The sequence below is a fragment of the Falco rusticolus genome, chromosome 9 (assembly GCF_015220075.1).
Source record: "Falco rusticolus isolate bFalRus1 chromosome 9, bFalRus1.pri, whole genome shotgun sequence".
Taxonomy (NCBI): Eukaryota; Metazoa; Chordata; class Aves; order Falconiformes; family Falconidae; genus Falco; species Falco rusticolus.
Window position 1 is genome coordinate 51,265,855 of NC_051195.1, and position 22,286 is coordinate 51,288,140.

Consider the following 22,286-nt stretch of genomic DNA (forward strand, 5'->3'; position numbering starts at 1 on the left):
TACTCTGCAGTGCTTTGGTTTATCTCACCTTCATGTTACCCACAAAGGCAAAAGCATTGCCAGTCCCCCATATTAATGCACGTGTTGAACAGAGCTAGAGCTAGTGGCTGTCTTGCAGGGTTTCACTTGAAGTAGCATTCTACTTTAGCAAACTGCTTTTCCAACCAATTTTGCATCCATTAAGTAGTTTCATTTAGACAGATTTAACAGTTTGCTTATAAGTAAAGTTATATAAGCCCTTGATAAAAGCGTTAAAGGTGTAATGCATCTGTTGCTTGTGTTTCCTTCCCTCTGAAGACTCTTACATTATCATTGGAAAAAAAAAATTATCATTTGTCATGATACTTGTGAACCAGTCATAATGATAGTGATTACTTGTTTCTTGTTCTGTTTTTTGTGGTTTGTAAGTAGCATGATGATATTTCCAGCATTTTACTGGGAATTGAAATTGAGTGGTTTAGGGCATCTGGGTTCCTCTCTCCCTCATTTTTGCCATTGGCATTAACTACAATGCTATAGAAAAGTGTACTATACATATAGTTCTTACAGTAGTTATGTAAGTCTTATAGTATGAAGTATTCCATAATTGTCTCTGTAGCCTCTGGAGAGGTGGCTGATTTTTCTGGTTTTATTAATGGGTCTCAATTATTTTGAGTCGCAAAGGTACTTCTGTGTTACAGCACGGAAGGAACTTTGGCTTTTAGTGCAGTATTTAAGCTCTTTTACATGTAGCGCTGTGACTAGATTTTGGAACATGGTGTTTCACTGTTTGTGCAGTTGCCTCCACTGAATGTGAGTCTTGCTCATTTGTTTCTTCTATGAGTACAAACTTAATTGATAATACTCACCAGCAGCACTGGGGCTTCTCGGTGGACAAGAAAGGAAGATGCATACCTTATTCTGTGCGTGCTTAAAAAGCGGGGCAGGCCATTTAGATAATTGACTTGAATAAAACACTAGATTTCCCTTTGCATCAAAAGCTATCCTAGGATATATACACACTACACTTAATAGATTAAAATAAATCCTCTTCACAGAAAGTTACAATCACATCATCTGAACAGGCAAAAAATATGATCATGTGTAATTATATGATCTTATCTAGTTTGACTGCTGCACTTACTATATTAATAAGAATAAATTGGGGCTTGGAAACTGGCTGCACATGTAAGCCAAGCTTGTGACCTTTACCAGGGTTGCGCTCTCTTAATTGAGAAGGCTCGTGTAGGAAGAGTTAAGCCTCTTCTGCATGAACCTTGCCCTTCATCAAATCAACAGCATCCTGGAAACAGGTGAATAAGGTGCAAAACAGTAAGGGAGCAGCAGTGAGTGATATTGAAGGTGGTGTGGTGTGGGAGGGATGAACACATCACCGTTTCCAGTGGCTCTTGTATCCAAGTAAAAAGAAGGCTTTAACAATCAAAAAATATGCAGACTTGAAGCTCTTTGCCTTTTTTTATGTGTGTGTGTGTTGGTAATTTGCCAGACATACAGGTTTTGTAACAGCAGGAAATCTACTGATCTTGGTTTTGGTTTAATTAAGACATTTGTTTAAGTAGCTGCGAGTGATGAACACCCTGCAAACCAGAGTGCAGTACCCGTGTGGACCCAGGCTGTGATGCCGGGCACTTCCCGTAGCCACGTTGCCCTGGCAACCACCCTGAACCATCATTTCTCTGGCTGCTGACCCATGAATTGAATGCATGGCTTATGCAAATATATTCATCTAATTTTTTTTTTTCTTTCCTTGTATTTGCTAGCATCAGACTGGCATAAAAGGGCATTAGGCAGTACCACGACCCGTCTGACAGGTGTACCACCGGGCTGTGGCAGCACGGCCGCCGCCGTGTCAGGAATGGGAGCCGTAATTAGAGCAAGGAACAGAATGAACGTCAGATGAATTACCAGGCAGCAGATCATATTTGTCAGGAAGGATTGCATACATAAAAATTAAGTGACAGTACATGCCGGGGTAATGAAAGAAAAATGAAAGATTTGCCCATACACAGCTCATGAGATGCAGGCGAGTGCCTTGCTCGGAGCAGTGGCAGGATGCCTGGCCAGCAGCACGGCCGCTTGGGAGCATCGCTGGGGCAGCAAGCGACCGTGGGGCAGGGAAGGCCCTGGCCCCTGAAAACCTCCACAGGCAGACCTGCGGGAGGGGAAACGTGGACACCTCCTGTCTCACCGAGTAACAGAACTGTGTTAGGGAAGGCAGCAGTGTTGTGGGATGGGTGATAAACCCCAGGAACCAGCCGTGGGCTGGAGGGTGTAGGTGAATTCACCAGGTGGCACCTCTTCTGCCGCTTTCCCTTTTCCCTGTGTGACTGGTGAGAGAAGACAGGAGATAGTTTTCCATGGGGGAGAGTTCTTCATGCACAAGCCTTGCCAGAAAACTCCCGTGTTGTAAAGGTAATGAGTGTAGCTAAGGTGAATTTTACTACTTCTCTTTACAACATGGTAGCTTACTGTCCTTCCTTTCCTAATTTAAGCTCCCCTGTAGCAGAAGCTCCAGGGCTTAGTTTAATGGAGGTAGACTCACATATCACAGAAACTTCATTTTATTGAGGGGCGTAGGAGGGAGTGGGAAGGGGGGGGGGGCGCGATTCAGCACGAAGTGAGGAGGAATGCTTTTTTCCTTTTTTGTTTTCAGTAGTGCTTACTATTTTCTTGAAAAACTTTTACAGCCTGTTCTTTTGCAGTTTATAATGCAAGCGTTTTACTACATTTGTAGTCTTTTTTTTCTTTTTCTCCTTTCTTTCATTTGCATAGTTATTTTTATTCCCCAGAGGAGCCGTGTGATACCTGTCTGACAGGCTGTTTCACTACAGAAAATGGCTGTTTTCCCAGGGCTTTGCACCCAGCAGTGACGCAATGACATCTGGGTGCTGGAGTAGGGGTGTGTGACACCACGCAGTTTGGGTTGATGTTACCGTACCTGGTGTGTGATGGGCTGCCAGGTGTCGTTGGTTTCATTCAAGATTTAATAGGGCTAGTAGTATTTCTGTCTGGTTTTAATGTTTGATTGTGGCTATTAATTTATTTGTTGATCTCTGAGGAGGGTATCCAGGGGAGTATCGTGTCAGTTAAGGCTGTTCTGATACGCTTGTTAGAAAGCTTAAGTCACAACTTTGCTATAAAACTTAGTGTTAAGTCAAAAATTATAAAAAGCAGAGCATATTTAAAAACTGTTTAGACTTTGGAAAATGTAACAGTAAGCTGGTAGGTATTGTTTTACTAGGAGCGGTAATAAATATAAATAATTTCCATTAGTAATAAAATGGATAACTTTACTAAGTGGTATAATACCCATTTTTAGCCAAATAAACTTGGCATTATCCAAAGCAAAACAAAACAACAACAAAAAAAATTTACACAGAATAGTCGTGTTTTGGAGCAGATGATTTATTATTTATTCTTGGACAAGAATAAACTTGGAACAGATTTTTCTTTTGGGGGATGCGTATAAGTCAAAGCTTCCCAGTTTAGAACATTGAAATAGCTGTAGACTGGAGTACGTGGGGTGTTACACGTTCCTTGTGGTTTCTTGGTGGGTATGAGGGTGAACATGGGTAACTGCAGTCATGAGAAGAGCTCTTTTATAAATGGACTGTTTGTCTTTCTCTTTTCTTTTTGCTTGCCAAGCTAGTTTGCAGTTTGAAACAAAATCACAGTACTTCCAGGGGCTGGTAAGCAGAACTTAAGAAAAAATGGAGACAAGAAGTCTGCCTAAAATTTGAACAGCCAATATTCTGTGCATTTTGAGAAATTTTGGCCTTTTGGTCTGTGCCTGTGTAGTACAGAATTTGTGGAAGAAAAGATTGGTGCAGAGTTACTGCAGGTGTGTTGTTTTCAAACCAGGAAAAAAACAGAACAAAAAATAAACAAACAAACAAAAAAAACCCCCAACAAACAAACCCCAAAACTCTTAAGGACCTTGGTAGGGTTAAATATATAATGAAATCTTAATAAGAAAAAACAGATCTTAAAGCAACAGGTCTGTTAAGAGCAGCTGCAATATTATGCACAAAATACTTATTCTCTTTTGTAAGAATAAGTAGAATTAATCCTTTTTTCTTCCCCCCCTAATTAGTGGGGGTACCTCACACTGAGGTTTCAAGGAGTTTGAAGTATATTTTTGTGCCTTTGACCACTGTTTCACTTTTAGCTAATACCCAAAAGTTGATCTAATTCCCAAATTCTCCTTCTGGGAAAAGACCTCAGCCTTCTTGTTGGAAGTACAGCCCAAGTAACGCAAATGGTTAGAAACAGAAACTTAGGAACTAGACCCCTTTTAGGTAACATTGTACATTTTTCTTGGTAACCTACAAGCATGTCTGGAGAGATGAGACAGGTGAGAGTTGTGGACTTTCATTTTCAAGTAGAATTGCTTCCCTACTGTGTTTGCACCACTGGATGTTATTAAAACACACTACAAGATTTTTCTTTACTATATGTAATGTTCATGGAATATGTAATAGTGTGTCTTACATGTTAAAGCTAAGCTAGTAGTTCTGGAAATACTTTATAATTATTATTTTTAAAACTGGGTGGTTTTTTGTTATTCATGGATAGCATCTCAGTTTTTTGAGCATAGTTCTCTGCCTTTTTCATTTGTAATGAGCATGTTTCAAAAATCACAAGTATTTCAAAACATTGCAAAGTTTGTTTTGACAGGAGTGGAACATCTCTAGAATGAAGGAATGCTTTAATCAGTATTACCCCTTTGAGGCCTGTGTTGCGCTCTGATATCTCTTGGTTTGAAACTGGGAATACTCGGTAAAGATACAAGAAAGGTCAGAATTTGTTAGGTTCTTTCATATTCAGAACTCTTCCCTGCTGTGAGAAAGAAAAGTGATAGATTCAGAAACACTGTTTGGCTCAGTATTAAAAGATCAGCTGGAAGGTACTGGTGAAGGCAGAACAATAAAAGCTTTCCTTATCACTTTTTATTGTACTTTGCAGCCAAATACGGCCATGGAGTTTCATTAATATCAAGAGATGCTTATTTTTTATAACATTTAAAAAACCCCAACCCATACAGAGTCTATTAAAATATTTGGAAATACTCCGCACTGCTTTCAGTCTAATGACAATTTGCCTAAAGGTGTGGGAGAACCACTGCTGCAAGAGACTTGGCTCATTCACTGAATTTAACGTACCGCAGACTCTGACAGAGCCTCCTGAAAGTGCAAATCGGATTTTGTCTTGTTCCTGCCGATGAGCAGCTAGGGATGAATTCGCAAGGAGCATTGATCCCTGGCTGAACTGTGTGCGCGGGGGAAGCTCCGATGGAAGGTAACGGTGCCGCATGTGACGGTACTGGTAACCTGGCCACTGTCACAACAACGAAACTCCTCTGAGTCAAGCTGAAACATGTTTTCAAAACGGGTGAGCGTGCTGTTCCCTGTGTAGTGAAAGACTTGCTGAGTTCAACATAAGGCAGCTCTTCACCAGGGTGTTGCTGTGGCAGACATGAGGATTCAGTGCAGAGTGCCCGTGCACGCTGGTTGCTGCAGTTGCACGGGTGGGATTTTTAATTTGGACTGGTTATGAGAGGAAAGAATTTGAATTTTATTTCTGGAATGACTTTACTGCCTTTGCCTGTGTGTTTTTCTGCTGATACAAGAGACTTTGTTCCTAATCTAACTGGGAATAGCTAGCATTTCCCAAATTTGGGTGTTGCAGATATCCCAGAGCTGTTCTGGGCCGTGTGGGTGTTGTCGCTGAGCACACAGGCAGTGCAGGGGAGAGGGGGAAGGAATGTTGTTCTGGTATCGCTGCGGTAGGCTGATATTCGAGTGAAGTGTTCTGACTTTCAGAAATAGAATGGGAAGATGCTTACTTAGTCATAATCTTCTCTACGTTTTGCAGCTTGTATAACTTTAAAGGCATTACTCTACCACCTGGTGATTAATATTGAATCTGAACAATATTTTGTATTTTCAGCAGGGCAAATGCCAAAGAAAGTTTCTGATTAATAGTCTCCGATTAGACCGTTCTTGTCAAATTGACTAATGTAATGCAATGGCGAGCCCTGACTGATTGCACTGGAAGCCTTGTGCGGTTTTCTAGAAGATGCTCATTACAGGAGATTCCCACGTAATGTTGGACAGGCCATAAAGAGAATTGGGCTTGTCAGTCTTTTATCATGACAGTTATTTAAAAATTAATGCATGGGTTTTGAAACGCAGAGCCCTGCGTGTTTGTACATTTGCTGGCAACACTGCAGTAATGGTAGGTAAATGTGCAAGGTGGACTCGAGGAAGTCAGCTCGGGCTGGACTGCTTCATGGACCCATTAATGTAATGGAACAGACTAATACGCAGAAAATCAAATACAGACTGTAACGCACTCATCCGTGTCATAAAGCCTGTCATTCTGCTTTGATCGAAGGTCGTTTTAAGGCATTATCTGAAACGACAGTTTTAGCCTACCGAGCAGACCCCTGCTAACATGGAAGGCAAGGCCATAACTTTAGACCCCACATTTTGTTATTTGCTCCGAGCTTGTGGCGCAGTGACCCAGAATAACTGATTGCAAGAGCAGCTACGGCTGGAGGCCACCCCTGGCACCAGCAGTCTGAAGCATGAAGACTTTGGGGAGTAAGTAGGAGTGACCTCGATGTTCCCTCCTGCCATGGAGTGCTGCCCGCCCGTGCTCAGCTCCTGTACCCGCTGTCAGTGGAGGGCTGGCACGTATTCTGCTTCGGCTGCTTGGTTAGCTCTCCTGGCAGTCCGAGAAAAGCCACAGCAGTGGGTAGCTGAAGGCAGGGAAATGTCTTACTGGTGTTCAGTGGGGACTTCCAAAACGGTCTTCAGGAACTTCACGTAACGAAATCGCCATTTCTTCTGCAGCCGCATGTTTTTAAGCAGGAAAATGGAGCAGTGCTATTCCAACCCAGTCAGTTCTTGTGCAGAAATCTGGCAAATGTGTGTGCAAATTGTGTGGAGAGCTGTGCTGTCTGTTGTGTGCATCTTGCATGCACATGGGAGGCATCCATGGAAAACCTTGTTGGGCGCTTTGAATTGAGTCCTGCCTGCTCTTGGTGTTTGTGAAGTTACTCTGTGCAGTCTGTTAAATATTACTATTAACAGAACTCCGGTCTCATCCATATGCAGAGGCCTTTCACTGGCAATTAAAACCAGCCAGATCTGGGACAGTGTCAGTTTGGCATGCTCCTGGGCTGGATATGATATTGCTGACCAGGGAAATATAATAATCTCCATGTGGTATTTTTCTTGTGTTGTAGTTTGTATAGAATTTGCAGAAATGTAATTTCTCATTAGGCTGCTCTCACATTGAAAATGAAGACATTTCTTATTTGAATGACCTGCAAACACAAGCTGAGTTTGTCATACAGGGGCAGCAGGTTAGTGAAAATCCTGGGGGACCAGATAAATGAGCCAGTCAGGGCGGTGGTCCCCTCTCTTGGTTACTGGTTCTGCTTTGGTGAGAAGATTTTTTAGATACATATTCCTGTGACGTCATGTTTCACACGGATGCCATAGGATTGATTTCACATTATATGCTCCGTTTCTGAATAGCTCTAGGTAAAAATTGTCGAGGTTTGGTAGACTCAAGATTTGGGCATATAGATGCATGACAAAAATGTATAATAAAGATTGAAAGGTGTTGGTTGGGGGCAGGGGGGGTGGTGTTGATTTTGTTTTGAGGTAAGCTGCCCAGTTTTCACCCCAGAGAAGTAAAATGCCTTGAGTATTTTAAGGTGGAGTGGCTTGTGAGATATGATCTCAGTTTACCCCACAGAAAACTTTGGGCTTTGGAAGGCTGATACAGTAGAGACTTCAGTGATGGGGTAAACTGGGAGGTTGTGTTGCATATGGCATCCATACTTCCAGCAAGACCAGCATAAGGGGGGATGTTGGGGATGCTCTGCAGTAAATTGCATAATTGCATGCTAGCATTGATGGTACTAATTTCAAATCAGTGCTCTTTGTTTGGGCTAAATAACCTAGGATATTTTTGCATTTCTCCAATTTCCTACTTCTGTTAGGACGCTGCTCCGCTGAGAACGGAGAGCATTGCCTGACTCCTCTGTCTGTTGCTCTGTGGCTTGGTTGATAGAGTATCAAGAATTCTTTGGGGCTGTAACCATCTCTTTGTCCTGTGGGGACAGGCTACCTGTGGTGCCTGTATCAAAGGGATTCTGGCCTGTGTTTAGGTTTTCTGGATGACAGAGGAATGCAATTAAGATTTGGATTCACATGTATGCTGAGCATGACACGGTCTAAACTAGAGGCGCCCCAAAACTTGTCTTGCTCGGGCATCGTGCTGACAGCAGCAGCTTTATGCCGGGTCGTCTGTGCACTTGATGGGGGTTGATTTTCGCCTTTCAGGAAGCTGTTGCTTTCTGCCCCACAACTCATTTGTTTCCTACAGTGCGCAAACCCCTCCTTAGGAACTTTGGGGGAACGTGGTGGCTGTTCTTCCCCCTCCACCTCTAACACCATCCTTCATCTGCTTATTAGTCTTCCAGCTGTCTGCAGGAAGCATTTCAAATGGAAAAATTGTAAACTGAATGTTAAAGGCAAATTAAACATTTGCCATCTTGTGTGGAAAGGTCTTTAATTAGGAGAAGGGTACACTGGAATGCCAAAAGAAAAAACAAAAAACAAACCTGACAGGGGACAGGCAAGCAGGGGAAGCAGGAGAAAAGAGAGCATATACAGTCCTTGGATGTTTTAATAAATGATGTATCTGAGGATTATTTGATGTAGTTGAGACTGCCAGGATGTCTTGTATTTTCAGTACCGCAACTGAAACTTATTTAGGATTTAAAAAAGAACTTTTTTAAGGTAAGGAATTTATTAATAATTTCCTGTAACTTCTGTCCAAAATGCTGGCGTAAATTTCTTTTGATAAAATACAGAGTTCTGGAAGTACATAGAAATCCCACAGCTTCTGATGTGACTGCAAGTTGGAGCAGCATTTTAAAGTTTGGAATTACTATCTTGGTTCTTTCAGAAAGTTTTTGAATGCCTGTCTGGTGCTGGGCTTGTTACATGTTTCTTTGCTGCAGTAAATGGTCTCCTGAACCCTTACGAAGGGTCCCCCCTCGTACCTGGATCCGCCCTGTCATGCTGCTTGTGCCGCTTGTCAGGGGACCGTGCAGGTGATGTGCTCACGGGAGCTGTTTTAGCAGAGCACATCCATGACATCTGACTTGCAGTTTCAGTGCTGTTGTATGAACCAAAGGGAGGATGGTCCTTTACGACTGCTCTGTCCATCTGAGACATTCTGAAGGTACCTGGAAGACTGGAAGGGAAAGAAAATGTTCCTCAAATTTCAGAAATACAGAACTTTTCAGTTGTGTTCACCAGTCCTCTGTCTAAATGGTATCTTTGGTTCTATGCCTTCAAAACCATTATTTGTTTCCAAATTTTTGTACCGATCTCTTCTGATGAGCTATTTGTGCTAAACCTAATCCTTTAATGAAGTTGAACTGCGGTATTAATATGAGTTGCACAGTCACTTTTTAAGACGATAACTCCTCATTTTTTTGTTTGTTTTTTTACAGTGGGAACTCCATACTATATGTCCCCAGAAAGAATACATGAAAACGGCTATAACTTTAAATCTGATATCTGGTCTTTGGGCTGTTTATTGTATGAGGCAAGTATCTTCTAACTTTTTTTCCCCAGGTTGGTTTTGTAGCACACAGTGCCATACAGGTCAGACTTACTTCAGCTCGATTGTTGAGAAACCTTATGAAAAGTTACCTCTTTTTGTGCTCATCATGTGCTTCTTGAGCATGAACAACAAAGGGATTGTGCCATACAGCACAGTACTTGCACAAAGTTAATTTAGGAGGTTGCAGTAGCTGTTGAGGGTATAGACATAAACACGTCTGATAACTGCATTTTTTTGCTTCCTGCTGTGAGCAGAGCTGTTAGTAGGGCAGCATATTCATAGCTTCTCCTGAATATACTGCATTTGTTTTAGAAACAGCACATTCACTTGAATGGTAGCTACTGGTTTGTTGAATTCTAACCAGTTGGAATATTTTAATTTTGGGAGCTTTCAGTAAAGAAAAATAGAGGTTTTTATGTAATGTGAAATCAGTTTCTCTAACTTTATTAGGGTACAGCTGGAATATTTTCTGATTGTACATTGTCTTCTAGCTAAACGCAGATACAAAGCAGGCATGCTTTGTGTGAACAACACGCTTAGTGTGCAACTTTTCCTTAGAAGCTATTACGTATATTTTGAAGATAAGTGCTATGAGTTTGTAACAGTACTTTGAGTTCTGTGATTTCATTTTTAGCAGGGATCAGAGCGTATTGAACAGTCTTGCACTCATTTGTAATCTAATCGCAAATCTTTTTTTAGATGTATGCATCTTTGAATTCAAGTGACAGTGCATGTCAGCGTTTAGAAGGCTTTTATCCCAGCCCAGAGAATTTAAAATCTCTGGGATATTTAGTAATAAGAATATTGTTTGCATCCTCTTTGGTTGATATATTATGTGAACTGATGTCATTTTGCTTCTCACTACAGCTTCTCATAACCACATGGAATTAGAGAATAAACAGAAATGTACTTAATTTTGTGAGCACATCAGATGTGAAAACTACTGTGGTTAGGCATGTACTTCAGCTAGTTGATTAAATATTTTAGGAAAGATGGTATAAAAGTAAATTTTTCCCTAACACTGGTCTTCCCAGCAGGTGTTCAGAGCTTGTCACTGTTACGTACTTCTGAGGAGAACTCATCTGATACAACTAAACGCTTGCTCAGCGAGGTAGCGCGCTGCCCCCTGTGTGTTCCAAGCCCTGAGCCGTGCAGTTCGATAGGTGCTGGTTTACTGTTGGCGGAGTGTCAGAGCGCTGGGTGGTCTGCATCTCCAGTGGGAGATTGGGACTGGGAACTCAGTGAAATAAATGGATTAAGATCCTGCTGAAGGGGTTTGAGCAGTCTTGGAGGCTTGACTCCAGCAGCCCTTTGCTTCTCGCATGTAAGACAGCAGCACAGCAGCCCTCATACAGTTACAGACTCAGGTGTGGTCCAAAAAATACTCTTGGAGAGGAGCAAAATCCCAAAACTGTCCATTCTTTTTATATTCCTAGCAGCATCCATCCAAAAACCCTATCTCCACAGTGCTTCAGCCAGCCTGCTCGCAGCTGCTGACTGTCCTGTCCCTGTCAGGTGGCACAGGGTTTCGTTAAGGAAAAAAGATTTATCTGGGTGCCTGGGTTAAATACCCCACAAGTCACCATAAGCAGTGTGAAGTCCCGGCATCGGCCTTGCTAGTGTCGGAGCAAATGGCCACTAGATACGCTGAAGGGAAGATCCGCTTTGGTGGAGACACTGGAGCCCGATGGGGTGGTATCACTGTTTTATTGTTAGAATTCCATGGGATAGGAGGGAGAGAAATGGAGAGATGCGAGTAAGATACCCTACTAAGTACTTGGTCAAAAAGATTTGGAAAATTGTGAGCTTAAATTGAGTGACTTTGTGCCCATCCTCAAATTCTCATTACCTCTAGTTGAAAGAATTCAAGAGACTTTTAATAATTCCTGAAGTGGCAGCAACGTACCATTAACAGGCTGGTATTTTTTTATGAAGGACGGTTTTGCCTGTAACGCTTCTAATGAGGTACTGAAACCGGAATGATCCAGTGTAGCTGTGTGTACCTGGGTCTGCTGTGGCATTTGGGAAGGAATTGGGATGCTCTGCCGTGGGAGCAGGGAATAGAACGCCCGAGCTCCCAGTGGCTCGTGACGCTGAACAGTTCCAGGTATGCTTCATGCAGGGGGCCTGGCCTGGAGAGGGGCCTCAGCGTCAACTCTGCCAAGTCCAGAACTTTGGCCCTGCCACGTGGGTTGGACTTCCCAAGTCTGGCAGCACGAAAGCTGCCCAAGTTGGACACCGCTACTCGCCTGCTGCTGTCGTGTGCAGCTTCTCTGTCAGGCTGCTTGGAGTCGTTTTGGAGGCTGAGCTCTGCTGGGATGGGATTCCAGATTTATGCAGAGAGAAATATTTAGCGTTGTGCTAAGATATGTTTTTGTTGCAGGCAATATGGTACCCTTATGGTGCAGTAGTCTTGGTACTCCTTATATTTCAAGAAGCTGACTTAATTGCGCACTAAACATAATTCTCTGGTAGGAGTAGCAGTACTGTAGTAACATGTGAAATATTTGGCATGTGAAGCGTTTTTAAATTTACTTCCTACGTAGGTAAGCCTTAGCTTTGGGAACAGGAGCTCTAAGATCTTGCAAATTCCAAGGAGGACTGGACAGTTACCAATTTTGTGTTCAGTACAGAAACAGCTACTTGACTTTTTAAACTTTGTAGAATTTGGAAAATTAAAAATCAAATTCGTATGTCTTTGAAGGAGCTGTATTTTATCTTTGCTAATTTCTTATAATGCAAATGTTTTTCCGTTTGGCTTAAAAGTAAGGAAGCGATGCGTATTGGGTGATGAGTCACTTCTGATATTTCTCCAGATAGATTGTGTAGATAAGCCGCAGAGAGATTTAATGTACAAATTGCCTTCAGAGACATGCGTGTCCACTAGAATCCACTTAGGGAACATTGAGGGGTTTGGGATGTGATGCCACATAGCACCACTTAACTTTGACATTGATAATCATACAGTGATTTTTATTAAATCTTATCAATATAGTAATAACTGTCTTCATCCCTCACTTCCTGTAGATATCTGTCAGCAAGATAACTTGGAGGGGATAAAAATAAGTTGTTAATTCCCAGAATATAGCTACAAGCAATGACTTTAGCAGTTCTGGCAAGACGATCAATTTAAACACTAACAGTGATTCCTATATATATTTTTAACCAGTCGTACTGCATGGTGGTCATTTTAAATGGAGATGTAGCTGTCCTGTGGTAATTGCTCTAATCAAAATGTCAGGAGCAAACCCCAACATAGCATCACAAACTGCTGTTAGTGAGATGTTTGGAGCGCCTGTGGTCACGACCCCTACAGACCTGACTGTCGCAGTCGCCATGTGTGCATGCTCTCTTGCCATTTTCATTCCCTGCATTTACCACCCCAAAACCCCACCGTGTTTCCTTCTCGTTCTTCCCCTTTTGCACGTGACTGCTTAACTAGACTTGGAAAGAAAAGTTAATGGGAATTGAAAAACCCCTTTCAACCTTACTGGCATTATTGATGTTTGTATTGAAATCTCGGAGACCTTGTTTAACCCTTGATTGCCTTCTGTGCCTTTCCTAATGTGCCCATTAGTGGTTTTTCTTGGAACAATCTTGTGTGCTGGGCTCTTCAGTTTTGTTTTAACTGATTGAGAGCAGTTTGCTATCAATCTCTAATTGGAGATTAGAGTCTCTAATTGGAGTCGGTAATTTTTTTCCCCACTGATTTGCCTGTTTTACTGTTATGACAGTAGTGAAGTAACAGCGATACAACATCACCTTTTTCCTTCAAAAAATTCCAAAAGGCTGTGAGCAGGGGGGTGTCAGGGCTCCTGCCCGGCTGTTGTGGCTTCATTCACAAGCCTGTCAGGCGACGCTTCAGCCTCAGGTCTGTGGGGTTGATGAGGAATAACTTAGCATTACTACTAATAATAGTGGTGAAACCACAGAGAAGTAGAAGTGTGCCCGTTCCCCAACCCACTGTTTTGTGCAGCTGTTAAAGGCGTAATTCCTCGTGCTCAGCCTGCAGCAAAGCACAGTAAATGTCACCGGCACAGCAAATACCTCAAGCTGCATCACAAGAAGCATTACAGACAGAAAACTGAACCAGCTCGGAATTTTCTGAGATTTTTTGGGGAGCTATGTACTCAGTTCATTGTGTCCCTCTGTGTAATTTGGGTACCTTCACGTATTCTGTTTTACCATCCGTAAGACTCTGTATATCTGATAAATGCTTCTGGAAGAGCTTCCTGAAAAATATATTGGCCTGGTGGTACTTAAGTTTATCTTGATGTGTCCTGCGTTGCTTAACGCTTGGACCTGTGTTGATGGCAATGAGGCTTTGGTAGGAGACCCCTGGCTGCAGCCCACTGCCGGGGTGCCCGAGGGGGTGGCCTGGGGCTGCCCCTGCACCGGGCCATGCCCTGCTGCTGCAGAGCCAGCCCACGCAGTGTGGCAGAGCCCTGCCCCGAGAAAACGCGGCTCATCTGCACCGAATCACGAATGATCCATCAATCTTGATTCCGAACTGCAGGATAATAGATTGGAGGATCTAGTATTGACTTCTAATTCTTCTGGGAGCTCGCTGTGTGTGTCAGCAATGGGACAGCGTTCTTCAGATGGCTTTCACAGTGCATGGTAATGAGCAAAAGACTAATAATCGTCAAATAACCCCCTATTAAAGCCATAGTGAGAAGCATCAACTTCAGCCGCCCTCAGTATGAAAAGCTTGCCGATTTGACGTGGCTTGTAGCAAAATGGTTTTAAAAGATGTAAACAGAGTGGATAATACCCACAATTACTCAGTGGTGCTTCATTAGAAGGAGGTGCGGCAGCGCTGTGCGGGGCTGCCTCTGGCAGGCGTCGATGGACCGCAGTGAAGAGCAGCACTTGATTAACGCCCTGGGCTAATGAGCGCATGGGCGCAGCGTGGGCAGTGGCTGCGGGTGGCTCGGCTGGGCTTGGGTCCTGGGGGGGTGGGGGCGGGAGGGAAGGTGCTGAGCTCATTGTGCGTAACTTGAATAGACACAACTTCACCCACGTTTCTAAGTTCAAAAGAGCCCGTGTGGCTGCAGCTGTTTTTCCGAGGCTCATCGTCAGCGTTCGCTCAGAGCTCCTGGTTGAGAACTGGCGGTGTCAATGGCTTTCCGTGTACAGAAAGGCAGTTTCCTTCCTGAGACTCAAGTGTAATATAAACATGTCTTTGTAAGGAGGCTCTGCATGCCCTGGGAGGAATTCTTCCCCACCCAGAGCCTTCTGTCATGCTTTCCTTGCTGTGTGAGCAGCCTGTTTATCTCTGACATCTGTCATATTTTTGGAGATGCAAAGACTGGATTCATAAAACAGAATTGAAAGAGGAAAAAGAGCAGATTGATTAGGAAAAGTTTCAGTAGTTTGGTTTCCAGATCTGCCTGGGATACTCTTTTCTAAAGAGCAGACCTCCGGCAGGAGGAGGGGAATGTTTGTTTTGAGGTAATTTTTATTTTTTTTTTTAAAGGCTGAATATAAGCTCATGCTTCTAAGGGTCTTTCCAAAAATAATCCAGTTATTCTTTGTAGCAGTCTGTTAAAAATCTGCCAGTTGCAGAGAGCAAATGAGCTGAATATGGTCGTAACCAAGGAATGTTAAAAGCATGAGATGTTTTCAAAGACAGAGGAGCTTCTACTTTTTAAAGAGATGATTGTGTTTGAGAGGTTTTCATGGTCCTCATCGAGCCACTTGGTTTCTGATTGTCCTACAGTCCAAGCATGCTATTTATTGTTTTTTTTTAAAAAAATAAAGGTACTTTCCTTCTGTGTACCTGGAGAACTGCCTGTATGCACCCAATGTCCCACATCTGAAATGTGTTGGGCAGAAAGAATCACGGTGACAGAAAAATGCGGAGACTTTTCCAGGCTCGGTGATGCCCAGGGGCTGTGCCAGGGTCACAGAGAGCTCCGGCGAAGGCAGGGCCGGGCTCCGGCATCGTGGGGTGCCCCAGAAGGCAGGGCCTGGCTGCCGGAGCAGGCACAGCTGGCACTGCCGTGTCTGTGACTGACGGGGACAGGACGGGGTGCTGTGGGGCACTGGGACAGGGCAGCTTGGCCTGTGGACAGCCTCAGAGAGCAGCAGCATCGCTTGCTCACTCTCAAAGAACAGAATTTGCTCTTGCAAATCACCAGTACTGAGGGCTATTAAATCCTTTGCGTTTCTGAAATACTCTGTTTTTTCTCTCCAGATGGCAGCTCTTCAGAGTCCTTTCTATGGAGATAAAATGAACCTGTTTTCTCTTTGCCAAAAAATAGAGCAATGTGACTACCCACCTCTTCCAGCTGAACATTATTCTGAAAAGGTAAATAGGGAGCGTTTTTTGCAGGGGAATGGGGGGGTGGGGTGCGGTGAAGTTCCTCCCCACACAGGGGAAAGGGAACCCCCACACACATGCACATCCAAGACAGAGCAGAAGGTGACCAGAGCGGCCTGGGTACCTTCAGGGCCGGCTGAGGAAGCTATCGTTGTGATGTCTGAATATTGACAAGCTAAATTAAGACAGAAAAGATGATTTCTTCATGTGGGGAATATTTTGAAACTGGAAGTCTGTGATGCTGGCAAAAACTAGCAATGAGCCGTGGGAAAGCCCTTTCCTTCACTTCCTTTCACTTAAAATAACATACTGTGAAACAGCACTTAAATTTTTGTTTGTGAAGTCTTCAGTGCATAACAAGGGGGGAAAGATTCTTTTTAAGAGGAAGAGGGGGAGGAAGGCTACTTAGTTTAATGCAATAAGCATCTATACAGCAGCCGTATAGGGGCTTTTGGAAGTCTGAGTTGTGCGCATGTGAAAGTGAAGGATGGAGAGTAGTAGCTGAACTGGAGTATATTAAAAAAAGCAATTGTCGCTGCGTGCTTGATTGGCAGTGTTTCACTTCAGCTGCAAACATGCCTGTTGTTTTTGTTCAGGGCCTTTTGAGGTGGGGTGGGGTTGGTGCTTGGGGTTTTTTTCCCTTACCTAGGCAAACCAGCTGCTTTTGCTTTTCCTTACCTCCTCATTCAGTTACAGTTGCCTCCTATTTGAAAGGAAATGGCCAATGTAATTTCACATGTTCACCGTATCCTTTGGGGTTTTTCTTTTGTTTTATTCTACCTCAAAAGTTCTAAGGAGCAAGAGACAGGATGCAAGGGAAATGCCGTATGCAGTTGGCAGCAGACGGTCCCGTCCCCACCCCAAGAGGGACCCTGCATCACACATGTTATTTACGGTTTTACTTGTTAAATAACTCTTGCAAAAATATTATTTGCGAACTGTTCTGGAAAAGTGATTTTTTTAAAATATTACGCGCCCCGCCCCCCGCCCCCCCCCAAGCTGCCATAGCAGCGAGTCCCGGCTCCGTGCATTCACGTTTGCCATGCTGTTGTAGCATGCATTTCAGGATATGCCTGCTGGCAGCAAGAATTAGTGTAAGTTGACAGATGTGTTTCCTGTCTTTACAATTACTGTCTGTTTGCTTCCCTCTGGCAGTGCTAAAGAGTGTGTGTAGTGTAGTGATACAATCCAGGGTGAGAAGGATGGTTTAAAGCTCAAAGGCGCCAGGTCCCAGAGAACGAGACTCCAGATGGTGTTCATACACTATTAACAGAATGCTTGACAAAGTCTGAGGAGGGCTGTGCCTTTGGCTGTAGCTCATCTCACTGCATCAGCTGCTGCTGCCTGCTGGAAACGCAGAGCTTCGGTTTTGTGAATATTAGAACACGACTCCACCATGAACAATATTCCATTTAGTACGTCCCTTTAAAGGTTGCGTTTTCAGATGCTTTCGGAGTGGATAGCCAGAGGGGAAGGTGTGTTGGTGTCTCCCAGCAGCCAAGCTAGAGAAACCAGGCAGGATCGGAGGTGCAGAGGCAGCTGCCCGCAGCAGCAGGCTGCACCAGGGTTGTTCTCCCTGCGGCTGGCGGCTGGGTGCTTATCTCGGCCTGGTTCTACGTGTTTTCCTTCAAGAGCGAATGTCTCAGGTTTAGATTGAAAGGGCAGAGTCTTTGCAACCCCTCTAGCACTGTCACTGCCACAGGTCTGTGAGCGATGTGGGAAAGCAGCGAAGCCTTTACATCCTCCCACCTGCAGGCAGGGGTAAAGATTAGGCCTTGCCGTGCTGCAAAGCGTTCAGCGATGCTCCGGAGCCATCGGCACGTCTCCACTGCTCACACGGTCTCGAAGTGAAGCTTCAGCTGTAGGCTGACTGCGGATCACATGAATGTTTTAGTTGCGGCAGCGTTGTTTTAGGTGAACAAGGCAGAGCATTTACTGAAGAATGCCTTCTTCGATGATGTTTCCTTTCCGTGCCTTTCCTCTTTTCTGTAGCCTTTTGTGGCTAACCAGTCCGAATCCCCCCGTGATCAGCTGGCGTGCTGCTTGTAGCAGGAGGAGGAGCCGGGACTCCAGCCAGGATTAGTTTTCTATATCGGGACCAAATTTGCAGTAATTGGAGATGCTGGTTGGCGGTGCTTATCAAGGCTTAGTCCACCGGTTCTTGTAGATGATGGTGAAGTGCCTGCACTGTCCTGCTCATCGACAGAGCGCAGAGCTTGCCGGGCTGTGCTTGAGCCCTGGACTACATGGGAGCACAGCAGCTGGTTGGACAAATTGTATTGATCGTGCAGCTTCAGGTCAGAGGTTTAGAAGTGTTTTAATTTGTGGGCGTTTTCTGGTGGTCTTGTCTAGCCAGGGCTGAGGTACATGTTAAATCTTTGTGGTCTTAGGGTTACAAAGGCCGCACCTCCCTGCCCTGGGATGAATCCAAAAGTCACCGTAGCAGTTAGGAGAGACTGGGCCAGGGCCGGGCGGTGGCATTGGGTTTGCTCTGGAGGTGCCCTGGCTGGGGGGTTGCATTGCTCTCGGTGTGTGTGCATAAAGCGATAGGCGAGGTGACCAGCAGTGGTGGCACTGCCCCGTGCCCTCGCCCCCTGCCCTCGCCCCCTGCCCCCTGCGTGCCCCTGCCTCACCTGCCAGCCCTGGCCCACGGGCTGCTTGGCTGCTCTGCAGCAACCGCCACCGAAATGTGCATCTGCGGCAGCTGGAAGCACGGGGCCTTGCTCCATCCCGAGCTGAAAACCTCACTTCAGTACGTTCAGCAATGCAGCTGAAGCTGTGCTTGATAGCTGTATGGTCATGCTTTTAATTACCATTAAAATAATTGGCACTGTGGCTACTGGGAGGATGTGAGAAGATCAGAGGCTCAAGGCTGTTTCTCCCGGTGCCTCGGGGGTACGAGCAGCTTTCAGTGTCTGTATAATTAAAAGCTACAATCTTTCATGTGCACAATAGAGGGCTGGGAGGTGGGGAGACTTCAGCCCTTCTGCATTTTATTTATTAAACCTAATCAATGATCAGTCTCTCTTCTTCACAAAGGTTTTTAGGGAACGCTGGTGTTTGACAGCCGTGCCCCGCTATCTTAAGATACACAAGCGCTGTTCAGACTCTTACATTAAAAACCCTGAACTGGCTTGTTGCCAGGGCTGGTGTGGGACGGGGGGAGCAGGGGCTGTACAGCAGAGCTCTGTTCAGGCGCCCCCCTTTCCTCGGAGTCCGCTCCCACTGGCAAGTCCATCCCCACCTGCCAGCTCAGGCAGATTTCTGGTAGCGATGTCGTTTTTCTTTCCTTCAGCCCCATCCTGCCCGTGCCACTGGTGCCTCCCTCTGCCCACCGCTGCTTCCCCACCCCAGCCCTTGGTGCGTTTCGCTGGGTCATCAGTGCCGGGCTCCCTTCACTGCTGCTCCGACCGCTGTCGTGCTTCAGCCTCAGCTGACTGCGAGCTGCCGGTCATCTGATGATGCTGGTCATCTCTGCTCTGGTTCTCTGAAGTGAATCAAAAATTTCCCCAGGAAAAAAAAATCTGATTTTTTTCAAAAAGGAAAAAATGTCAGGGAGTGACAGCTCAGAGGTGGTTGTTGCATCCTCTGTAGGGCCACGCCAAACCACCGAGCCCCCGGGAGCCCCTGTGTGTGTATATGCTGGTAGCACATTGTAAATGGCAACGTAAAATCCACTGGGTTCTGTGGAAGATTTAAATCTTTGGTGATGAAGGTCTGGCGGAAACGGCTCTTCCTAGTCCTTTTGTAGAGTGGGGGGAACAGGGGACGGGACAGATGATGGACGTGTGCCTGCGGTCTGCCTGGAACATCTGTATGAAAGAGGTTCCCAGCCCCTGTCCTGGCTTCCAGTGGTCAGACAAATGTTCCCTTAACCTTTCCCAGTAAGAAATCGGCCAGTTCACTCATGTTTGTGTGCCCCTTCTGTCTTTCAGCTGCGGGAGCTGGTCAGCATGTGCATATACCCCGATCCAGATCAAAGACCTGACATTGGTTACGTGCACCAAATAGCAAAACAAATGCATGTTTGGACCTCCAGCACATGAACCATCTGCAAACACGCAGCGGCCAGCACAGCTCAGTCTTACTTGAATTTTTTTTCTCAGATGAAACCAACTGGTGCCTAGTCACACAAGTGAGAGGGTTGAGCACTCGTAGCAGGATGCTCCATTATTTCTGCAGGTTATTTGACAAGGACTCTTACAAGGTGGTCATGCTTTAAAGTGAAGATTCTGTGAGGTATTGCAAGTGATTATTTTTTTTGTTTTTTAAGGCCAATAACGTGTTACAGATGTAGATCATTTAAGGGTCCTTTCTTAAAACTGTTGTGTGTAATCTAGGATAGATGATATTAACACGGGTGTCAGAGCATTTGACGCACCCCTTCTATCTTAACTCTAATGTGAAATATTGAAATAATTCCTTCAGTGAAATCACTTTATACTAATGTAAGAATTGCAGTAGATTTTGTGTAATTTGTGTAACTGCTACTTTGCCTCTTCCGCAAATGATTAATAGCAAATTCAGTTACTTTGTATATTTTAAAGCAGCCATTTATGTGTTTTTATTAATTCCCTCCTCTTCAGACTTAGGAACTGGGAAGGGTGGGGGGGTGGGAAACACATTTGTTTCAAGATTATTTTTTTTTTAACTGAAAATTTAGAGTGAGTATTTTGCTAATGCATTTATCTGTTAACTTGGCTACAGCCAGTGAGGTGAGTTAAGCATGTACTTGGGGAGAAAAGAAGAACATGCAGACAAACCCAAAACAAGCATTGCTTCTGCAAGTAGTTTTCCCATTTGGCATAATTCTTCTTAAGACTGCAGGTTCCTGTTGAAAACCAGTGTTTATCTCGGCCAACTAGATTTTGGTGAGGATACTTTTACATGTTCAGTAGTACGTGAGGTACTGTAGGTAGAACTTAAGCAAAGCAGTGTTTTAAACACTTGGAAAATTTTTAACAAAACCAAAATGCTTTGTGTATCTAACTACATAAGTATCAGCCCCTGTCTATTTAACTGTGAAAGCTAATTTACAGAATGTGAATTTTTATAAAATCTCAACCTGATTTGAAGGAGTCATCTTCTTTAACAACATGAAAATTTTCCACCAGCTAAATCCATTCATTGAATCAATGATTTGGTTCATTACTGTTGATGAGAAATAGTCACTGCTTTAGGAACAAACGTGGATTCACGTTCAAGTGTTTCCATTTCATTTGCCTGTTCAGAGGAACAGGGCTGCACTTACTGTTCTTGAGGGCTACAGTGGGGGAATGAATACGCCTGTACTGTTCCAGTGCTGCTTCCGTGTGTGATGGTGGCTCATGCCAAAATGTAGTTTGTGTGTGACAGTTCAAATGCAGCCTGTGCCTGTTTTCTTTTGTGTTTTTTTTTTCTTAAGAAATGCATACAATCCTTGAATATTTTTTTTTTTTTTTTTGAAATAAGGTTAGGGTTAGAGGGTTACATACATATATATGCTTTTAGTGGATATTTTTAACCTAATTTGCTCTACTTAAAGGAAAACTGCAGTGCCGTCAACTACTTCCCATCAAATTTCAAAATATTTATATAGGGTAGCAAACAAAAGCTATTAATTGCTGTGAATAATGTTGGTATCATTAATGCAAGGTGCCATTTATTGAGTCTTCTCAGCAGAAAGTTGAGCCTGCTGCTCTCATGAGAGATTCAGGAAATTCAAATCAGCATGAGAATACAGTGGAGGCACCAAATTCCTTCCCCCATTCCCCTGCTAATTTATACCCGGCTTCCGTAGCGATGAGTAGGTTTAAGACTGAAGACTGTCACACTGCAGCTTTCCTTTAAGCCACGGTGGCAGCTACACGTTCAGAGGATGGTTGTGCTGTGCCTCTTGGTGTAACACGGAAAAGGATCTTTGGCTTCCAGGGAAGCTCAGCTTAAATTTGAGTATCTTGAGAAGTCTGGTCACTTTCTTGCTACATAAGATTTATTAGCGCTTATAAGTAAATGTACTTCAAAAGGTAATTTTGTGCATTTTTAGATAAATAAAAAAATGATTTACAAAATAAACACCTTTGTTTAAAAAAAAAAAGTGTCCAGTATTAAGGAAAATGTTTAAAAAAAAAACCAAACCACTACTGCAAACAGGCCTAAATAATGTGTGAAACTGTTCCTAACAGCTATTTTGTGTATACTTTTCAATGTAAACGGTCAGCTGTCCTGATAGAACACTAGCTATGACAGTCTACACTCCAAACTGTAGCACATCTAAAGCTGTTTTCCCTGGATGGTTGTTGCAGGCGGCAGGGACTGGTACCCACCA

General features: G+C 44.0%; 1 protein-coding gene across 2 annotated transcripts in view; it reads left to right on the forward strand.

Moving 5' to 3' along the window:
• Positions 1–22,033, forward strand: part of NEK6 (NIMA related kinase 6) — a 68,917-nt gene extending 46,884 nt beyond the window's left edge. For both annotated transcript variants that reach the window (XM_037400908.1, XM_037400907.1), the window contains exons 8-10: positions 9,542–9,636; positions 15,854–15,967; positions 19,915–22,033. In XM_037400908.1, coding sequence (XP_037256805.1) covers positions 9,542–9,636; positions 15,854–15,967; positions 19,915–20,025 — 320 coding nt within the window. In that variant the 3' untranslated portion in view covers positions 20,026–22,033. The remainder of the gene's footprint in view (positions 1–9,541; positions 9,637–15,853; positions 15,968–19,914) is intronic.
• Positions 22,034–22,286: the final 253 nt, after the last annotated feature.